Source organism: Narcine bancroftii, chromosome 6, assembly GCF_036971445.1.
Source record: "Narcine bancroftii isolate sNarBan1 chromosome 6, sNarBan1.hap1, whole genome shotgun sequence".
NCBI lineage: Eukaryota > Metazoa > Chordata > Chondrichthyes > Torpediniformes > Narcinidae > Narcine > Narcine bancroftii.
The window spans coordinates 179,761,802-179,784,923 of NC_091474.1; the positions used below are offsets into that span (position 1 = coordinate 179,761,802).

Sequence of the window (23,122 nt, forward strand, 5' to 3'; positions counted from 1 at the left end):
ATCTGATGTCCAGTCTTCTACCCTCTTCCCAGAGGTACAGTGGAAATGTACAAGGTGACAGATAAAATTTCCAAGAACATTCATTAAATATTTCATAAACTTTTAATTAAATTTTAAAACAATAAAAAAAACTGTAGTTAAAATTATACTAATGATACTTGAGCACTAGAGCAAGCCAAGCAAACAATCATGTGTACTGACCTCTCAAAAATACATACAGCACAAGGACATTAAATAATCAGACCCCATTTCTTTCATTTGTATTTATAAATTAAGATAATTGAATGCAATTGAAATAAATGTTACCTTTAAACCATAAGATATGGACACAAGACACGAGAAGAAATGGATCAAGCAGGAGTCTACAGTTACAGAGGCTGCAGGAAGCACTGGAGATAAATCCACAGACACTCAGTGACTCTGAAGGGACTCACTTTTGCTTCTTTTTCTCTCTTATTGCAAAGGATGTCCGGCAACACTAATGGTGACTCTTTGTCTGCCTCACAGCAAGCAAAAGGCAATATTATATATTACATGTTCTGTACTATTACACAACAATAAAGGAATCTTGAAAAATGCTATTCAAACCATTGAGTCCACCCTGCCATTCATCGTGAGCAGATCCGTTTTCCCACTCAGCCCCAATACCTCCCCTTCTCCCCATAACCTTTGATGCTCTAGTGAATCAAGAACTTATAAATTCCTCCCTTAAATACAATGACTTGGTCTCCACAACTGCCTTTGGCAACAAATTCCACAGATTCACCACCCTCTGTCTAAATCAACTCTCATCAAGTCTAAATGGTTAGCAAATCCCAATTAAATAAAAGCACAAAAAATAATTCAGTAATGGATTCATTAATTAGTACAGCACATATATCAGGAATGGATTCAATACATGTCATATGGGAGTTTCTAACCAATTTTAAAAAATTGTGAAGGGCACATTCCAAATTTCATTTGCCAGCAATAAAAGAACTTCAGTACTTTTAGAAAAAAATGCAAAAAAAATCCAATTTAATTGTCCCCGCAGCAAAATACTAAAAAAACTATTTGTAATCAAGGTTACTTCATTTGTGTTTAAATAGAATGGGTGTATTCACTTAACAAATAAGCAAATCACTCACTCAAATTCCCAAAAGATGTTTTCAAACTGAGAGTAAATTGTATTGAGAATTGTAACATTGAAATACCTATGCGCTATACTATTGCTTTGGGAGGAAACAAGCAGAAAACATCTCGATTATGTGATTTACAAGAACAAAAAGACTGGTTTGTGTAGGCATGGCTTAGAGGACTTGGGGATGCAGTGCAAGGAAAGGATGGAACCTCAGGGATACAGCATGGGCGGTGGCCCTCACAGCTTCAAATGCATAGTAAAATGGATCCAAAAAATGCACAGTGCAGCAGTTTTAGCATCTGCTATGACTACTCTAGGGGCCTACATGACAGTAATGGAATTTTAAGAACGGATTGTTCCAGGAATTGCCCTGACTGGAAACATCCCAGAGAAACAGCAACATCCTTTTCAAAAGATTAACTGAAGTATTATGTTTATGGTGAAAAGTATTCCGTTTTCAGAACTTGTGTGACCGTCCACTTGATATTCGATTTAGATTATACTTGTTGAAGACATTTCACACTTTATATGGAAAATAATTTATGCAATTCCCAACACAAGTAATTTTTTTTCAGTTTGTCATTTGCTCCATACTCCGTGGGTGGGTAGATTTTGTAGTCCTTTTTGCTAATTATTTATCTTATGATTTGGACCAAAGTAGCAAAGAATTGGAAAGATGGGAGCTTAGTTTTGATATTGGAATCAATATTTGAATGCAAGAGAACAAGTTCAATTCTGAAACTTAAGCGAAGATAAACTATGCTTCCATCTATTTAAATAGTCAGCAGGCAATTAACAGGTTATAACAGGTTATATTAACTGGTCAGCAAAGATTTTATTAGATTTCACCAGAAGATAGCCTTTAATTACGGGCCTCTGAATTCCAACAACTTTTATGACCATTTATTTTTAGTGACTGTGACAATAAAAATTAGAGCAACAGAATCTATTTTACTAGTGTTACATGGATGTAAGGGAATTCACTTACATCAGAGGCAGGTTTTGTAACCTCAATGATGTCCATGTAGCTGTGCATGCAGAACTAGGAATACACAAACCTGAGTTAATGCACAGTGAACATTTGTTTTATTGTTTCAGTGGAAAAGCAAATAAGCTTTTTTTTCTCTCTAAGAGCTTGGCTGCATTACCAGCGAGGACAACACAGACAAACTATTCTCTAAATTGGTTGGCGCAGCAGTGTAAGGTAAAACATCATGAGATGGGAATGTGTAAGGAGTTACCCTGTACAGGGCTGTAACAAGATGTGAATGCATCCTTGTACTTACAAGATAAGAGAGACATTGATGGATTGAGAGGCAGGAAGCTAGCAGGGAAAGGATAGCAACAGTTTTAGTCATTGGACAAGTAATGATATGATGATGTTCTAAGCATGTATCCAAGGGTATAAAAAATCACCATTTTGCTGATAACGGCAGAATGCATTCTCCGACTAACATGGTTAGTTGCAAGTGTTACAATCCGGTAATAAAGAACAAAGAACCCTGATTTCGACTCAGTCTGGTGTTTGTCTCACTCATTCATGAACAAAGCAGACCTAACAGCAGTGAGCACAATGACTACAATGCCAGTGAGTGGAACTGAACTTGGATTCGAATCCCACACTGTCTAAGTTCTCTCCCTGTCCGCATGGGTTTTCTCCAGTTTCCTCCCACCGTTTAAAAACGTACAGGAACAAAATTTAATGGTCTTCATGAATCGAAAGCAACTTCACTTCAGTAACAGGAACTTCACTTCAGTAACAGGTTTGTGGTCAGGGATGAACACCACAAGATCATAATAATTGCTCTCATTGACTCAGAACACAGTCATATAATTTTAATTCCGAGATTGACTTTTGTCTTGGGTTGTTTGAAAGAGAACCAAAGGAGGTCGGGTGGCTCCTGAGACACAAAGATATCCTGTTGCATTAAAAACCAAGAACAAGGAGACAGCTGAACACAGCAAAAGAGCATTCAATGGATTGGGATCAAAACCATGTGACTGCAACACCAAGAAATTATTGGACCTGTGGCCATCAATAATGAATGGTTCCACCATCATTAAATCCATTCAGATCAAATTAGTTCTTCAATCTGCAGACACTCTCTGTGAATCCAGTACTCACTGACAGTTTTGAATATAGTCACATTATTCAACTGCTGGACTTTCCTCTTTGATCCTGCATGATCAGAACTGCTCCAGGATCTGAATTGATTTCAAAGGGAATTTTAGACCTACAGGTTGGGAATTGGAGGCAAGTTTCAAGTTTATTGTCACCTTATACATGTATCTGGTACAGTGAGAATGGTTCTTCTGTGAGCCATCTAGGAAGTCAACACTAACATTCATATAGCTGTACAAAATAGCAGGGCAAGAGCACAATTAGAAAGCATAGGGTTACAATGAGGAAGATCAATTAGGGCATTGCATCAGCAGCAGGAGATTAGTATTGAGGGGTATGTTCAGTAGCCTGATGACTGCGGAGAAGAAACATGGTCTTCAAGTCTAATGGTGCACAATTTCACACGCTTAAATCTTCTCCCCAATGGAAGGGGGGAGAGAGTGTGACTGAGATGAGCCCTGCAATATGTTGGCTACCTTTTTCTAGGCAGCAGAAAATGCAGGTGGAGTTCAAGGAGGGAGTGGAGGATTGAATGATCGTCTGAGCTGGATTCCCCATTGTGAACATGCACTAGAATAAGGGCTTCTTCCAGTGCCATACCCAAACTCCGTTTCATCTGTGCAAGTTAAATTGATTGCAGGGTGAAACTCACAACTATTTAAGATTAAGGGACATCCTCCATCTGCATGTGTTGGACAAACCCCTGCAGCTGCCGTTACTATTCCTGCTGCGATAAACAGCATGTTGAGTGATCAGGTCAACTTTTCACGGCCACACCTGCTGGCATGAGGGTGGGCTGGATGCTGTAAATCTGGTACCATCCGCATTTGAATCCATTCCATCTGCACCCTTTTGCGAGGCAGTTAATTAAAATATTGGAAGCAGACCTTTTAGCAATGGGGAGTTTAAAAACCTTGCAAAATGGCTCCCTCTGCAACTTCCCAGAATGCAGATAACTTAAGAAGACCTGAACCCCACAGATCATGGTAAGATAATCTCTGCAGTTCTTTGTTGCTACTTTCTTAGAACTGAGAGTGCAGAATGACCCCATTAAGTGCACAGCCCATGCCAGCCTAATGATTTACCATATAATTCTTGACACATTCTCTTTTATGTGACTTTTCAATTACCCTGACAAGCAGTGAATTCTAGATCCTAACTGCTCTTACCTCTCTTCCCCTTTGTATCTTCTGCCTAACAGCTTCAATAGGCTTCCTAGTCCATAAACCATCAGTTAATGGAAACAACTTCCCCTATTTTGCTGTTTAACATGGTCACCATCTTGGACGCCCTTAATCAAATCACAACTCGCTGCTTCCAAAAGAACACTCCGGTTTCTCCATTCTAAACCATTAGCTGAAATTCTTCATCTCTGGATCCATTTTAGTAAATCTGTTCTGCACCAGAAGAAGCTTTGAAGTAGGTCTATTCCTGTCATTATAATTACAAAATTTGAGCTGGATCCGAAATATGGCATTGCAATACATTGTCTCTTTTATAATACAGTACCATCATCTACTATTAGGCTCAGCTGTAATGATCCAGAAATAATGTACTAATAAATAGCACAGAGTATGTAATTGATTTTTTAAAAACATTGTAGCTATTAATATTAGGAGCCCTGTGAACATATCACTGTCTGCTGTCACACTCCAATCAGAGCTTTAGATATTTGTTCCAATCTATTTTCACTGAAAGTGGAACTTCTTTTTACAGCCCTATTAATATGGTGCCTGTGATCACATCTGTTTTAAAGCCTCAGAAAAAAAAAACATAGGAATACATCAGCAGAAATTTTAAATTTAAGTTGATTCAGAAAACAGCTCTGCAGCCCAGTGAGTCCACACCAATTACCCACTTCGCTCTTTCCCCACACAAATCTCATTTTATTCCCCAAATCTCTCAGAAATTCCCTCAGTTTCTACCACTCACCAACACACTTTGAAAAGGCCAGTTTGATGTCAAGATTATGAGGATGTCAAAGTGATCATGGCAACTGACAAAATATTTTCTCTCTCTATAGATGCAGAATGATTTGCTCTTTCCAGCACTGTTTTAGGTCATAAAATATAGAATATGTAATAGTACGACACATGATCCACAAGGACTGCACTGACCATGATGCCAGATTTAACTAATCTAATGTGCCTGCACATGGTCAAGTTCCCCACATATTCTATGCAATCTAAATGCCTCTTCAATGGCACAATCGTATCTGCTTCCACCAACCCCTCCCCTGGCAGCACATTCCAGGAATCTATCACTTGCTGTGCAAAAATAAACAACACTCATGTCAACTTAAACTTTTGCTCTCTTACCAAAACCTAGGCCCTCCAGTAATTGAAGCCTAGAGCCATTGACATCATAATGTTAATGAGTTTCTGGTCATGCATATTGTACAATATGCATCCAAATTCTTACTCGTTGCAGCTAAACAGATATGTTGGAAAAAAAAAACTATATTATTCCTAAAATTAAATTGAAAAGATGATAAATAAACATTCAACATTTAATACATATTCACAGTTACAATTGTGCAAGAAAAAGTGGGGTGCATTACACAATAGTGCAAAAATACTATGTGTCTGACATTCTGGAAGCATAAACTTTGTTTATTCTTCTCCTGATATATCAATGGCTTCAGTATTTTCAAAATTAATGGGTAGAGTATTGAAGAGAGACATTCTCTTTCCAATGAGCTGAAATCTCCTACTTTGATGATGTTTGATACTTGAAGATGAAATGTGTATTAAACTTTTGGGTTTATTCTGATATATTCCTCATTCCTCAGTGCCATAGATTCTGGACTCACCCACCCCCTGCCCCCCCCCCCCCCCCACCCAAAGCTTGCATAAGGAAAATATTCTGTTTCATGTACTATTATAAATCCCAAGGCCTCTTGTGATTTCCTGACTTGGAAAATTGATATTATAATTAACTAGCCAAGGCACAGACCATAAAATGTTGGAGTTTTTCTTTTGAACTACAAAACAGCTTAAATATACAGAACACTTTTAAGAAGAATAAAAATGTAGAGCATTATTTACCAAAAGTTCAAAAGGTTTCAAGGATATATAATGGATAAAAACAAACATTTCTTCCAGGTGTTTGGCAGAGATGAAAGGAAATAAGCAAAGAGATGGATAAAGGACCACCTAAATCTAGAACCTCTCGTTAGTCCATCATCTCTCTGCATCAGGACACCTTTCATCAATTTACATTAATGGTTTGTTAGGATAAGAAGGAACCTCTGCCAGCATCCGTGCATTCCATCGATTGGATGCAAAGCAAGGCCACAGCACATCCAAGTCTAAGGTGACAAACAATCAGCAGGAGAATCTCAAAGGATTGAGCAGCATCACCTGGAGAGAAAAAGAATTGTTGACATTTTGGCCTCGTACCAGACTAGATGAAAGGTTCTTGCCTAAAACACTGAACTTTCTTTTTCTCCCATCTACTGAATTCTTCCAGCAGAACTCGTTGCTCCAAATTCCAGCATCTGTGTGATTCAAGCCCAAGACTTGATGTTGCTTTTCAGCGCTTGACGTCCTGTTTTGTGGAAAATGCCAAAAAGTTTGGCCTGGAAGTCAGCCTGAAGAAAACTGAGGTCCTCCATCAGCCAGCTCCCCACCATGGCCCTTGCTAGCCATGGTAAGAGCCAAATGAAACAGATTTTTGTAGTCAAACATATTTTTCTTGTTTATTATACTTTTCCATGTGAATGTTCATATTTATACTTTGATTAGAACTGAAATAATTAACATGTCACTACTTCACACAAAAATATTTCAGTGTTTCATATCTAATTACTTTCATACTATTTTCACTATTGCTCTGTGCAAATGACTAAGTAAAAGGATAGTAGTTAATGGTCCTTATGATTAAAAATCAGCCAATGGAATAACAGAAATATTGCTCTTCTTCCAAATGTACTAAATGTTCAAATTTAGACATGTACACCACAATGGACCTTTCTGACCCACAAGCCTGGGCCACCAAAATACACCAATTAACCTGTAAACTTCTTATGTTTTTGAAGGATGAGAGGAAACCAGCGCACCCAGATGAAACGCACGTAGACACTGAGAGAATGTACAAACTCCTACAGGCAGCACCAGATTTGAACCTGGGTCAGTGATTAGATAACAAAAAAGCTTCTGGTCTTTCATCATCCCACTTTAACATTTAATTCTGCAGAAGCACTAGTTAAACATCAGAGAACAATGCAATGCGCACCTTGAATACTATAACTGACCAATGAGACAAATCATCTCCAAGGCAATCCTATAACATGTCATACATTCTGAGCAAAATTACCTTCAATGTTGTCTAGCATTCCTTTGAATAATACTTACTTTCCATATGTTTTCTATCTAAGAGAAATTTAATGGGGATCCTTCAATCTTCCTGGGAAAACAGTCTGATATTGATTTGGTCACAATCCCCCTACTCCCACCATGACAAGCCTTACTCTTGGATGCCTCCTACTCAATGCACTGCTTTCTATTAATATAGAGTTTTTCAGTCTCACACCAAGCTCTTCTCATGTAGCCTCCCAGAATAACCTGACTCAAAAGAAAAATAATAACCATTTTTCATTGTTTATGAATTACATTAAATTAATTATGAATCAATACAAGTGTGCATTGTAATAATAGATACGTTCTTCAGGAGACCATCAAGTTAATTCAGCACATCATAACAAAGTAACATTGGATATATCTGTGTGTTGGAGGAAGCATAATTCAGTTTTTAATTTCATCTCTCAAAGTAATGAAAAACAAAGTTAAGAAGTATTCATTCAATGGTTTTCTCTGCACAGACAGAAACTGTCCGCAACTTCATACGCAAAGCAATATTGTAACAGCCAGTCAAATAAAATGATACAGAATTAACACAGCCATGATGGTTTTCAAATGAGGAGGAGAGATCGGACTATCTATTTATTTCTAGTACACTGTGACTTTTACTTGCCATCCTCAAGGTAATTATATCTGAAGAGTGCAGAAACTAAAGCACTAATCCTGTATCTTACTTTAGCAACCATCCTGTTGACTACACTGCTCAAGTTAGCGTGCAACCTTTTAGTGAAATATTATCTTGTGTTTGCCTCTTCTGAATAACCTTGGCTCTGCAGGCTTACAATTCAAATCTCTGCAGTGCTTACCCGGAATAGTGGAAGCAGCCAAAGCAATATAAAGTAACGCTAAGTGCAAAATCAATGGAAAATGTCAATTCTATCTTCTTTTGAGCCCTTGTTATGGATTATAAAAACTCTTTGTCTTTAAAAATAAATAATGCACAAATAGCACCAAGTAATTGCCAGTAAGAGAAAAGACAAAGAAAAATCTCCCACACCTCTATTTGTTTGCCGATGTCATTTTCCTTTAAGCAAAGATTCTCTGACACATTTGTTCGACAGGTCTGATCAAGGTTTCAAAGAAATTTCTTTAAAAATTAAAATCACTTTTTTTTTTACCCACTTTATTGGGTCATATTACCTAGAGTAATAATCATTAAATGGGAAGAGTTGCCATGAAATTGAGACAGTTAGTGTATTGCTATTACAGCACCAGCGACCCAGGTTCAAATCTGGTGCTGCCTGCAGGAGTTTGTACGTTCTCTCAGTGTCTGCGTGCGTTTCATCTGGGTGCTCTGGTTTCCTCTCATCCTTCAAAAACAGGTCAATTGGTGTATTTTGGTGGCCCAGGCTTGTGGGTCAGAAAGGTCCATTATGGTGTGCATGTCTAAATTTGAACATTTTAGTACATTAAACACATTCTTTGGCTTGGCTTCGCGGACAAAGATTTATGGAGGGGGTAAAAATGTCCACGTCAGCTGCAGGCTCGTTTGTGGCTGACAAGTCCGATGCGGTACAGGCAGACACGGTTGCAGCGGTTGCAGGGGAAAATTGGTTTGTTGGGGTTGGGTTTTTCCTCCTTTGTCTTTTGTCAGTGAGGTGGGCTCTGCGGTCTTCTTCAAAGGAGGTTGCTGCCCGCCAAACTGTGAGGCGCCAAACACATGCTGCCTAGATTATTAACACCCCTCCCACTTCCTGAAAAAAATAAAATATGAATCATAGAACACCTAACAACAGGAAGGATATCAATAAGATAGAAAGAGTGCAGAGAAGGATGTTATCCGGACTTCAGGGACTGAGTTGCAGGGAAAGGTTAAACAGGTTAAGACTTTATTTCCTGGAGCGTAGAAGGATGAGGGAAGATTAGATAGAGCTATTTAAAATTTATGAGGGGGATAAACAGAGTCAATTTAGATAGGCTTTTTCCACTGAGGGTAGGGGAGATACAAACCAGAGGATACGAGTTAAGAGTGAGGTGATATGCATATATGTATATACTGTTGCTGCTCTGTGTGTGAGTGGCTGGCCAGCCCACTGATGACTTGACCCCATGTAACCCCTCCACCTGTGACCTGGCCATAAATGTCGACCTCCCTGCCCCCTTCCATTCATTCAAGCACATGGAGTTGGGCCAGCTGAATTCTAAGACTTCACTCAGTCTTTGGAGTCATTGATAAAGCAAATCAATTTAATACACATTAATTTTTCCACATGGGATGGACAAACTGCAGAGACCTGACCATCTCAAAATCGATCCACAGACACCCGGAGCTGCTGAACTGTACCAGCAGTGGATCGTCTGCTTCACAAACTTCCTCAAATTCGTAGTGGGCCTTGTGGACTCAGACGAGAAGAAACTCAAGGTCCTGCAAGTTAGAGTTAGCCAATGACCATACCTGGCAATCTGGAACTGCACAACCTACCCAGAGTCCATGGGTGAGCTCCACAACCTCTACCGACCCCAGGTGAATTAAGTGTACTCATGGTATCGGCTGGCCTCGAGGCGACAACAACCCGGTGAGTCCATGGACAAGTTCTTTTGAGCACTGTACAATCTGAGGAGAGTTTACTGTGGCATTGCTACAGCCCCCGTGCCCATAGCCCTGCCCAGTGTGTGGAGGAACTGGTGCGAGATGCCTGTGTGGCTGGAGTAAGGTCTGACTACATTCATCAGCAACTGCGAGGAGGAGAGGTTGCCCTCGAAGAGAGCCTTCCAGCTTTCCAGGACCCTCAACTCAGCCCAACGCAATGCTGTAGATTGCTGTTTGTCCATCACATGTGGAAAAATTAATGTGTATTAAATTGCTGTAGATTGCTGGTAAGAACAGGGCCTCCACGCGCTGCCATGTTGGGACCCGGCATCACAGATTGCCTCTACTAGAGCGAGCCATGACCCCACCGCAATCGGACACCCAAGGTGCCACTTCTGCAGCCAGCAGAAGCACCCCCGATGACTGTGTCCGGCTAAGGAGGCAATCTGTTCAGGATGCGGGAAGGGACATTACCAGTGTGTCTGCAAGTCCAAACCCTCCCTCCCGAGCACGTGGCACTGACGTCACATCCTGCCTCAAATGGCTCAATGGTGTGTGTGACTCGGGAGTAACTATCTTACCTAGCGTCTCCTCCACCCTCCCTGATGATGTCACCTCTGCCTTCCACAGCCTGGATTATGTCACTTCCTCCGATGCAACAGTGTGGTCAACATAGAGGCCGCCATATTACCAGTTGGGCCTCCCTCAGACAGTGATGATGACAACCCGATCCTGGCCTCCGTGTCACTGAACCAGGGCAGCACTCATCCGATCACTCACTCAATGATGGAGAGAGGGGTAAACTGGAAAAGAACGAACTGCCTGTTTGACAGTGGGAGCACATAGAGCTTTATTCACCCTGACACTGCTCAGAAACTTTCTCTCTCTTTCTGTCAGACCCATGAGCGGCACCATCTCTATAGCCACAAAGGACCAATCCGCAGAGATCCGGGGATACTGTGTAGCGTCCTTAATGGTCGTGGGGGGGTGGGGGGGTGAATGTTATAATAACTTTCATTTGCTTGTGATGCCACAGCTCTGTGCGCCAATACTCCTGTGCCTTGACTTCCAGAGCCAGGATTGGATTGCGACGATGACGTTCAGAGGACCACAGCTACCCATAATGGTATACAATCCCCGATTCACAACCCCCTCCCCCAAGCAGCCAGCCCTCACATGCAGCCTCTCCACCTTTCCATATCCCCTCTGTCATTATTCATGAACCTGACCCAGACTGCCAGCCATTGCGAAGAAAAGCAAGCGCTATACAGCTGAGGACCAGGCATTCATAAAATCCGAGGTGCAGCGACTCCTAGTGGAGTGCCCAAGTCATGTGGTCAGGGGAGGAAGCAAACCCTGCATGGTGATCGATTACAGCCAAAAGGTCAGCTAGATGCTTACCCCCTCCCCCAGATAGCCAATATGGTCAATAATAGCCCGGTACAAAGTGTACTCCACGATTGACCCAAAATCACCCCTTTGCCCAGGAGACTGTAAATCACTTCCTTCTAATTGGATGGGAGACTTTATCACTTCCTCAGGGTGCCCTTCAGAGTCACCAACAGGGTCTCAGTATTCCAAAGGGAGATGGATCAGATGGTAGACAGGCACAAACTGACAGCGACATTCCCCTACCATGACTAGTAGGACCATGATGCAAACCTAGTGAAATTTCTCAGCACAGCCAAGTCCCTTAATCTGACTTGTAACAAGGAGAAGTGTATGTTTAGAACCATTTGCCTGGCCCTCCTTGGATGCGTCGTGGCACATAGTGTCATTGCCCCCGACCGCATGCGTCCCCTTATGGAGCTCCTGATACCACACAACCTCAAGGAGCTGAAATGGTGTCTGGGGTACTTTTCTTACTATGCCCAATGGATGCCCAATTATGCCAATAAAGCCTACCCCTTAGCAAGATCCACAAGCTTCCCTTTATCGGCAGAATGCCAGGTGGTATTCAACCAAATCTAAGGAGACATTGCTAAAGCCACGACGCATGCCATGGATAAATCCATCCCATTCCAGGTGGAGAGTAATACCAACTTCACATTGGCTTTCACTCTCAACCCAGCGGGCAGGCCAGTAACATTTTTTTTCCCGCATCCTCCACGGTCCTGAGACACAGCACTCCTCAGTCGAGAAGGAGGCACAGACGATTGTTGAGGCATTTACCACTGGCGTCACTATCTGGCCGGGAAAAGATTTACCCTGCTGACAGACCAATGGGCCATCACCTTCACGTTTAACATAAAACTGCAGGGCAAAAATCAAGAACGATATAATCCCGAGTAGGAAAATTGAACTCTCCACCAATAACTATGATATCCTGTACCGCCAGGCAAACTGAATGATCCACCGGTGCCCATCTTAACCACTTCCAATTGCTCCACGATTGACCTTTGCCACCCCAGAATCACGAGGTTGTTCCACTTAATAAAAGCTCAGAACCTCCCGTACTCCATTGAGAATGTCAGATCTCTAACCAGACACTGCCAAGTCTGCACGGAATGTAAACCACAGGTCTCCAAGCCCAACGAGGCATACCTCATCAAGGCCACGCACCCCTTTGAACGACTGAGAATCGATTTCAAGGGACCCCTGCCCATTAGGAATATCCATCTCCATAATGTCATAGACGAGTTCTCCAGATTCCCTTTTGCCATACCCTGTCTCCACATGACCTCTGCCAGAGTTATCAGGGCACTCCATAGGTTATTCACCCTCTTCGGGTACCTGGACTATATTCATAGTGATCAGGGTCCTCATTCATGAGCAACGAGCTACGTCAGTACCTGATAGCTAGAGGCATAGCCACTAGTAGGACCCCAGGGGAAACAGCCAGGTGGAGCAAGAAAACACCACCATTTTGGAAGCAGCCCTCCTGGCTCTTAATTCAAAAGGCCTGGTGGTGTTTCTCTGGCAGGAAGTCCTGCCAGAGAGACACTCCATGCCATCTGATCCCTCCTATGTACTGCTACAAATATGACCTGGCCATAAAGGTCAACCTCCCTGCCCCCTTCCATTCATTCGAGCACATGGAACTGAAATCTAATGTGCATTAATGCCCATCATTCCTCACTCAGTCTTTTGAGTCATTGATAGAGTGTATAAAGTGAATGGGGAAATGTTTAGTGTGAACATGAGGGAGAACTTCTTCACATAGAGAGTGGTAGGGGGTGTGGAATGAGCTTCCAGCTGAAGTGGTGAATGTGGGCTCAATTTTAACATGGAAGAGTAATGTGGACAGGTGCATGGTTGAGAGAGGCATGGAGGACTATGGACTGGGTGCAGGTCAGTGGGACTAGTCAAAAAAAAATGGTTCAGCACAGACTATAAAGGCTGAAGAGGCCTGTTTCTGTGCTGTAATGCTCTATGGCTTTTTTTTCAGTGCTCTAAAATGGGATCTCTGCTTTTTTCATTCGAATCCCAGTGAAGATCTGGACACAGCCATGCTGAGTACTGTGCACTGAGGAAAGAACTCTACTTGCTGAAATCACAATATGGCAACAGAGAAACATTGTGAAGGAGATGATGGAAGGAATAAGAGAGACAAAGCGTGCATTGGTAAGGCTGGCCAGCACCCACCTTAGGAGCTGGCTTGATTGGCTCCCATACCATGAGAGGCCTTTAGTCCTGCGCTGATGACTGCAGAGAGATCATGCGATTGAAACTTTTTTTTCTTACACAGTGGACTGAGCTCCAGTAATTTGTTGAAGAACAAGGCTGAGAGGTGCAGTGTATGAGACATTGATGTGACTGTCTGTGCTGACCTTTTAGTTTCTGACTCATTCCCAACCCAGAATGATGTGTTCCTGGATTTTTTGCAATTACAGAATTTTTTTTTATCCCTCAGAAACTCTAGCTTCAGGCACATGGAGAAAATATGCAGCCTGAAATCACTATATCCTTGGCACAATGGCTGCATGTAACATGAATTGAATCCAAGGTGAGATTTGTACCAGAAAGTTTGCATTGTCCAGGGTCCATGAGTAGAAGCACAACAAATGCTACCAACAGTACATGGTTGATTACTGGCATACCCACTGAAAAAATGGACCCACTGCAATTCACCTACCACCACAATCGCTCCACAGCAGATCCAATATCACTGGCATACCCAAGGAAATTCAACACATTTAGATAAACAGGCACTTCAGAGCTGAGTGAATGTTGACCCAGAGTTTCCTTTTAGATCTATTTTTATGTGTTTTTCAAATTAACTATTTCATAACATTTTCTCTACGTGACTTGATGTTACTGGTTTCTTCAGAGTTCCTTTAGAGTGACGTAACTACATTAGACAATTGCAAACAATGACAGTCAAACTTTCATTTTATAATCAAACTTGTAAACATTTCTGAACGATCTGGCAATTTCCATTATGACAAAAGAAAACTCCCAGCATTTTGAAATGAAATAGTTTCATGTTTAGCAGGTCACTGTATTTATGGTGATTATCATAAGCATCATGTGCTGGCATCATTCTCTCACTCGTAACTATAAATAACATATTCATGTTTTTTTTTAAAAACCACTCACAGCTTGTACAACATCTCACCCACCTTCAATGCTATCTGAACTTGAAGTGCCTATTCCCGTGTCTCCACTATCAGAGGTGATGCTGAATCTTCTGCTGGTGTTGTTCTGACCACGGGTTAATAGAGTGGGGATCGGCCACGTCGCTTCACAAGCTGGAACCCATCTTGCATGTGGAACATCAGGACCTGGGCAAAGAGAGATTGAACCATGAACTAGAGAAAAAAAACTGCTACATTTTTGTTTGTAAACAAGCTTAATATCATAATAACGACTGGAGCAAATATAAACTAAGCAAATCCCTATGAATTCTCCATTTTGAATTTAAGTTCAGGCAAACCCACTCCATGATTTTGCTTGTGAAGATTGTGAAGCATGCAGTCTGAAGGCAGACCTGCCTACTTCTTTCACAGTTAGAAACAATGTTTCATTGTTGAAATTTTAACATAGGGAGCATGCCCAGAACCAAAATTCTGCGCTCCTAAATTCTGGTAGAGCTGCTGTGCCTTAGAGCCACTTCTTCCAATCAGCTCTTTAACTATTCACTATCTATCAGACATGATAGGATTGCTGAGCTTTGATCGGATCTAAGGTTGTGAAATAAGGCATGCCTGTTTTTGCTTTAGCTGTTTAATACATGCATGTATAGACAGCAAAGTTACCTCCAGTCCAACTTGGATGGTGTTTAAATTAGAAAGCAAAAAAAAAAATGCACGTGGTGAAATCCCACCCCCCCCAAAAAAAAATAGAAAAAACGAAGTTCTCAGCAGATTAGATAGAATCTGTAGAGAGAGAAAAAAACCGGCATTAACAATGTAGTCAATGTGAAATAAATGACTGGAAAAAATGTGTAAAGCTAGAGAGTAAAAGGAGTTGATGCTGTCAAATGCAGAATGATGAAACATCATTTCTCACATGACATTTCTCTATGAAGGAGTTTAAGGAGGGAGATGAATGAGGTTCTGTCAGCAAAAAAAGGTTAGATTGCCTAAAAACAGAATGGAGCAGTTTCTGTTAAACTGAAGAGAATATAGAAAATACAAACCAGAACAGCTATTCAACAAACATTAACTAGCAGTTATCTTCTCTTAGACAACATCAATAGCATTTATCAGCACACTATTACAAACACACCCTTTGTTTTCTCCACTCTTTCCCTCTCTGCAATGTTTATTTTCTCACTAATGAAAGATCCACTAAACCAAAACATTTCTTACGTTCTCCCTCTATAAAAGCTGCCTGACCTGTTGAGTAACTCCAGCATCACCTGATCTTCTTTCGAAATTAGGAGAGCGGACACGAAGTTACAGTATTCACACAAGATAAAAGTGCAGATGTAGGCCAAACGGCCCATCGGGTCTGCTCTGCCATCTAATCATGAGCTGATCTTTATCACAGCCCAACTCCCCAGCCTTCTTCCCCGTAACCCTTGATGCCCTGACTAATCAAATACCTGTCAATTTCTGTCTTAAATGGGAAAGGTGAGAGATGGACTTGGGGAAAAGGATTCAACAATAATATTGGTCAAAATTGTGCTCTGATAATATGACATCATCTATCAACATCAGATCTCGATTGGTATAATACAATTTCATGCAACTTACACTGCAAAAATTACAGTTTTAATCTGAAATTCCGGACATGTTTTAGGTGTTGGATAGAGGTTGGAACATTTATATATTCTACCTGGCTATGCATGAAAGCAAGATCCTTTTGGTATGATTTGGCAGAAATTTTGACAAAAAAAATAGATGTGGATTTTCCATTGGGACCACAACTCTATTAATTAAGCAATCTTATGGTTATTGGCACAAAACTGTCAAAATATCAAATACAGTTCATGAGGATTGGACTAGTGGTAACCAGGAAATGTATAGCTGTGACGTGGAAGTCCGATTCCTCCTACTTCTTATTCATTGGAGTATGGAAATTAAAGTTGTACACCCTCCCCGCATCCCGGAAAAGATAACTTATAACCTTAGAAAGAAATATGACATGTTTTTTTAAAATATGGTAACCTTATTTGAATTATACTGGCTTAAGGATATAATTAACTTCCCGAAAAGGTTTAAATAATAGTTAGGTTAACAGCATTGAATTCCAGAAGATCAAGTCTTGGAAAATTTTAAATATTCAAAAAATTCAAAATAGCCTAGCATCCTCACTTTCACTGCTGCCTGTAGCAACAAGTTGCATAGACTCAAGACCCTCTGGCTAAAGAGATTTTTCAGCATTTATGTTTTAAACTGATACCCTTCTATACTGAAATTGTGACCTCTTATCCTAGACTCCTCTACCATAGGAAGTGATTTTGTCCATCTACTCTGACCAGGCCTTTTAGCATACAAAATGTTTCCACCAGGTCCCCCATCATCGTTCTGTACCCCAGTGAGTACAGTCCAAGGACCAACAAACATTCCTCATAGGCTAACCCTTTCATTCCTGGTATTTTTCTAGGAAATCTTATCTGGACCTTCAATATTGGCACATCCTTTCTCAAATAAGGCACCTAAAACTGTACACAGGTCTCCAAGTGAGGTCTCACCAGCACCCTACAGAGTCTCATCATTACATCCCTGCTCTCGTATGCTGCTCTTCTAGAATTGAATGCCAACATTGCATTTACATTCTTCACTGCCATCTCAACCTGGAGGTTAACATTTAGGGTATCCTGCATGAGGACAGCCACCCCCAAGTCTCTATGAATTTTCTCCCCATCTAAATAATAGTCTGCCTGACTATTTCTTGTACCAAAGTGTATGACTATACACTTCCCAATATTGTATTTCATCTCCCATCTCTTTGCCCATTCTCCTAATCTATCCAAGTCTCACTACAGCCTTAAGTTCATTCAGATGCCTGCCAACATTTTTCCAGAGCTTGAAGGGCTCAAACCCAAAATGTCAATTACGTATTTTAACTTTTGCTTTATAAAGGACACTGTTTGACCTGCTGTGTGAGTTTTTACTCTCTCTGCAGCATTTCAGTATCCTCAGCACCACCTATTTTGGTGGCATCCGCAAATTTAGCCACAAAAGTAATCTATTCCATTATCCATATAATTTACATACAACTTAAAAAGAAGTGACCCCAACACTGACCCTTATGGAAAACCACTGGTATCAGGCAACCAACCTGAATAGGATCCATTTATTCCCACTCTCTGTTTCCTGCCTATTAACCAATGCTCTACCCATGCTAATATCCTTCCCGTAATTCCATGAGCTCTCATCTTGTTAAGCAGCCTCATATGTGGCACCTTGAAGGCTTTTGTAAGTCTAACTACACAACATTCACCGCTTCTCCCTTGTCTACTCTGTTTATTATCTCCTCAAAAAATTGTAGTAGATTTGTCAGACATGATTTTTCTTTGAGGAAACCATGCTGACTTGGACTCATCTTGTGATGCTCCTCTAGGAACTCTGTAACCTCACCTTTGACAATTGATTCCAACATCTTCCCAACCACAGATGTCAGAGTAATAGGTCTATCATTTCCCTTCTACTGCTTCCTTCCCTTAAACAGTGACATTCATGATTCTCCAGTCCTCTGGAATCGTGCCAGAATCCATCGATTCCTAGAAGATCATTGCCAATGCCTCCACATCTCTGCAGCAGCCTTCTTCAGAACTCAAGGGTGCATTCCATCCAGTCCAGGAGACTTATCTACCCTTAGACCATTTAGCTTCCCAAGTACTTTCTCTCTCATGATCTTGACAAAATTTGATTAATCACAAAATCATAATCGGTTTTTCTGACAAGGTTAATTTATCAGAGATAGTGGTACAAATGAAAATCAACTCTAAACATCATAAAGTCTCATGGCATTAGATCAATTGTGGTCAAGGAAATCCCCCCTGATTACAACCCTCAAGGCTGCTCATGTTGAACAGCACCGGGTGGAAACATCAGGAATAGCATTACTACAGAGAGTGGACTGGTAGCATCACCACTGATCAAGTTGGCTGCATCCTTAAGGATGGAGTCAGCAACACAGCAAATTGTGATCAATCCATCAAGAGGGTTAACCTTGTCCTCACCAGTAACTTTGCAGAAGGTGCACTTATCCATGACTGCATGGATAGCAGTAGCCACTGCACAGTTCCATCCCCATAATGTAGGCACAATTCAGGTTTTGTGATACTGCAATTGTCCCAGACAAACAAGGTCAGAATTGTTTTGGTAAATCAACTCTGGACATCTGCGAGGTGCTGCGGGACTCTTGGTTGTGCACCTGTAAATTCCAGAGAGGCAAGAGTGACTGACTAAGCAAGGAATCAAGAAGCTCTGGAAAAACTAATCAATGGACACCAGTGGGGGGAAAAAAATACATTCCAATGGTTGGACTCAAACAATGCACAAAGGAAGATGTTGTGGTTGTTGAACATCAATCATCCCCAGACTCAGGACATCGTTGTTGGAGTTCATCAAAGCAGCGTCATCAGCTGCTTTCATCAATGGCTCTCCACCCATTAGTTCAGTTGTGAGTAAACTGATGATGGCATGTTGTTCAAATCAATGTCAGAAAATGAAAATTTCCACCTTTCCAACGTAATAGGACCTCAACAGTATTCAGTCACCAGCTACACATATTTGCTGCACAAGTATCAGAAAGTGGTCAACTCCAGAAATGGAGAAATTTCAGCATTAAAGCCCAGCCTTCTGCTCTGACAACATAAACATGCTTAGTGTTACACCGTGGAATTGCTCTCTTGTCATGCATATCTCCTTGCATCATTATTGCACCTCAGATAATTCCAGAGGTCAGTAAAAATGTCAAATACTTCATGTGGAACGTTTTGCCTAAAAAAAGATACTGTTGATGGTGAAAATTGTAACAAAAAAAGTACAGGGATTCCTTCTTACTTTTTCTGAAATAAAAAGGCAACTCTATCAACACTAACTGCCCTCCTCACACCTTTTGATCCTTTTCTTTCCCAATACTCTTGCATACCCATTCTGTAGATGGTCTCTACAACTTATTCCCAGTAATTCTCACCTCCCATCATCCTTTCAACCCGAAAATAACTTGTTTTCTCTCTTTCCCAGTTCTGACCAAGGATCTTTCTCCTTAAAAGTTGACTCTCTCTTTTGCCACAGATGCCATGAAACCTATCAATTACTTCCAGCCATGTGTTATTTACTATTAGAGCAAAATACATCAACAGTCAGAGAGACAGTCACAATTAATAAGATTGATACATCAAATTGAAAAAAAAACACCATGAAATTATACCAACAATGTTTTAGTCACAGGATTACTTTAGCAGGGGAAAACTATGTATTAAATGCAGGAAGATGAAGACATCTTTGAGACATGGAACATAAAAAAAAACAATACAGCACAGAAATTGCCCTTAAACACACCATGTCTGGCCCAACCATGATGCCAGTCTAAACTAATCAGTATCCCTCTATTCCATGCCTGTTTTCATGTCCATCTGGTACTGTATGTGGTTCCCTCATCTCCCTGGTCAGCACATTCTTGGCATCCACCACTATGCAAAAAAAAATTCCCCATGCACCTAAAGCCTGCGCCTGTAGCAAGTTCATCCCGGGAAAAAGATTCTATTTACCCTATCATAACACAATTTTATATATTTCTATCAGATCACACCTTGACCTTCAAAGTTCCAGAGAAAGCAGTTTAACATTTTTCTTATTGCTAATATACTTCAATCCAAGCAACAACCTTATGAACCTCTTCAAGGGCTTCACGTCATTCCTGTAATGTGGTGACCAAAGGATTGTTAGAGAAGGTTACATACAAACAAATCTCATTTGAAATACTGGAGCTCTGCCTCAACTTTTGCAAGAGCTTTGAAGAGTGCTCAAGAGACTTCATTAATGGATTGTTGTTTACAAAAGGCAACAGATGAAAGATCTGGAAGAGAACTTATTGTTCGAAGAGAGTCTTGTGGTTTGGCAAAGAGAAAGAGTGAGAGCAACCGAGAGAGAGATCACTTCTACAGTGTTACAATCAGCAGTATTAGCTGGGACTGGAACAGGACAAGATGACAAGCTTGTGGAAAGCCATTTGGAAGATGGCCTGGTCAAAGCCCTTGTGGGTCATGCAAGAGGAGTGGACTGTCTGTCTAATGTTTCATTTGGAATAAGTGAAACAAAAAGGAATTCTGTGGTAACCTGAAAGAGGTCATCAACTGGAGAATCCTGAAGCAGCTGATTAAAAAGGAACAACAAATCTCTCTCTGAAAACTGACAAAAACCTTCCTGAGCAGTAACCATTTACTTTTCAATCACCAAAGCCTGGTGAACTTTATAAATGTTAAATTCTGTGCACAGTATAAGAATTTCCTGCAACCAGTGAACTTGGAGGAATGAGAAGTGAGATTGGACTGTGAACCAAAGAATTTTTCTTAACTTACACACTCATTACATACACGTGCACTTAGGATTAGAAGAGGATTAAGTTAGGTTAGTTAATTTAAAGTTTGATCCTGTTTTCATGTTTAAAGATAATTAAAAGCAACTTTTGTTTAAGTAACCATTTGTCCATTGCTGCTGGGCTTTGGAGTCATCTGGGCTCGTGACAACACCACAGTCCAAATGTTGGGCGGGACAGTTGATGTAACAGTTAGCACAACACTGTTGCAGTACCAGCAATTGGCACCCGGGTTTGAATCCTATGCAGTAAGGAGTTTGCATGTTCTCTGTGTTTGTGTGGGTTTCCTCTAGGGACTCTGGTTTCCTCCCACTGCTCAAAATGCACCAGGGGTGTAGGTCAATTGGGTGGCGCATGTTAGTAAGCCAATAGGGCCTGTTACCATGCTACATGTCTAAATAAATTTTTAAAAATATGGCCTAATCAATATTTTTATACAGCGGTAACATGGCTTAACAACTTTTATACTCAAGGCACCAAAATGTGAAGATAAGCATGCTAGATGCTTAAGGTATCAGACTCTTAAATTGATGCAAGATAATGCCATTGCACTTTCACTTTTCTCCATACCTTGCACTTTTGTTTTATTACCTGGTGGAGTTAAGTATGGATTAACTTTTCTGGATAGCAAGCAAAACAGAGCTTTTTTTCTCTTCATCTCACTATGCATGACCAGATACAATTTGATTTAACTTGGATTTATCCTAAAATAGCTGCTCTCAGCTTACTTCAAGTTTTTACACAATTCTATCGTAATCAGCCTTTCCCAACTTTTGCACTTACACCAGAGGACTAGTCTTATCCTTATCCATAACTAGTGGAGAAGTAATGGAATTATGGTCAATTGAAAATATTATGATCAGCTTGTGCTGTGTCAATGCTGCAAGCTTATCAGTTTTGGGGCAAAATCTGAACCCTAAATAACTGAAGACAGAGAATAGAGGTGTCAGGCACATGTTCAGAAGAGAACATGCAATATTTATAGTGAAGGTGGACTGTAATGTTGCCAACGATGTCCCTTAGTTGTCCAGCAGAATCTTGAAACTACAACCAATGGGATTGGTTCAATTAAAATGAGAGCAAAAAAATAATACATTGGAGCTCATCCAAATTTATAATTGTTGACTGCTCTGTATTTTGTTAGTAACTATTTGTATAATGTTGAGTTTACAGGTCAAAATATTTTTTTTTGTAATGGATGCCATATTTTTTGGGAAAGGCACTGTATGCGCACTATGTGGTGTGAATTTAGATAGATTGTTTCAATCAGTTGCTATTGAGTATTTTAGCCATCACTAAAGGACGTTTGGCTGCAAGCTCCAGTCTTACCCAAATTATTAGACAGGAGTATGTTTCGATCTACAGATATTAAACCAGAAAATTGCATTTTTTAAATTGAGGAATATGTCCTTTTGGAAGTAACTTACTCATTTAGCACCAAAAAAAAATCACTAAAACAGATTGTAAAGTATTTTGAAATGGTTAGAATGGAGGTTTCATTTGAGTTTATTACTTTGTTCCACTTAGATGGAGACAAGAGGCTGCAGAAGTTCAAAAATCTGTACCAACAAAATCTATTGGAGGAACTTAGTAGAATTGTTGACGTTCTGGCCTGAAACAGTGATAATTACTTATCCTGCCCCCCCATCCCCTCAACATGATGCCACTTGACCCATTGAATCTACAGTAGGTTCTGTAGATGGAGTACCTTCTTCATATTATTGACTGAAAAGTGGTCAATGGGGTATCTTCTCATAAATCTTCATTTCTCTTGGTTATACGAGAGTGACCATCAAATTGCCTGATCCCCCACTGATCCACCTAAAAATATAATCTACATATTAATGTGGTCACTGCAATATTTGTTATAGCCCCTGCTTTGAAATATCCCAATTGCACTAGTGTTTAATTCAAATCTTTTGATGATTTTGGTCTCAAGTCAAAGAAAAGGTTAAAATTTTCCTTGAACAAGGAAACCATTCAACCCATATTAGATCCAAAAATAATCTGAAATAATTTACTATCCCATATCATTCATCACTTCAGATGTT

The 23,122-nt window shown here is 40.5% G+C and overlaps 1 protein-coding gene across 3 annotated transcripts in view; it reads right to left on the reverse strand.

The window, feature by feature from the left end:
* cep85l (centrosomal protein 85, like) overlaps window positions 1–23,122 on the reverse strand; it is a 314,062-nt gene that overhangs the window by 227,694 nt on the left and 63,246 nt on the right. For all 3 annotated transcript variants that reach the window (XM_069886836.1, XM_069886835.1, XM_069886837.1), the window contains exon 2: window positions 14,696–14,857. In XM_069886836.1, the coding sequence (XP_069742937.1) occupies window positions 14,696–14,857 (162 nt within the window). The remainder of the gene's footprint in view (window positions 1–14,695; window positions 14,858–23,122) is intronic.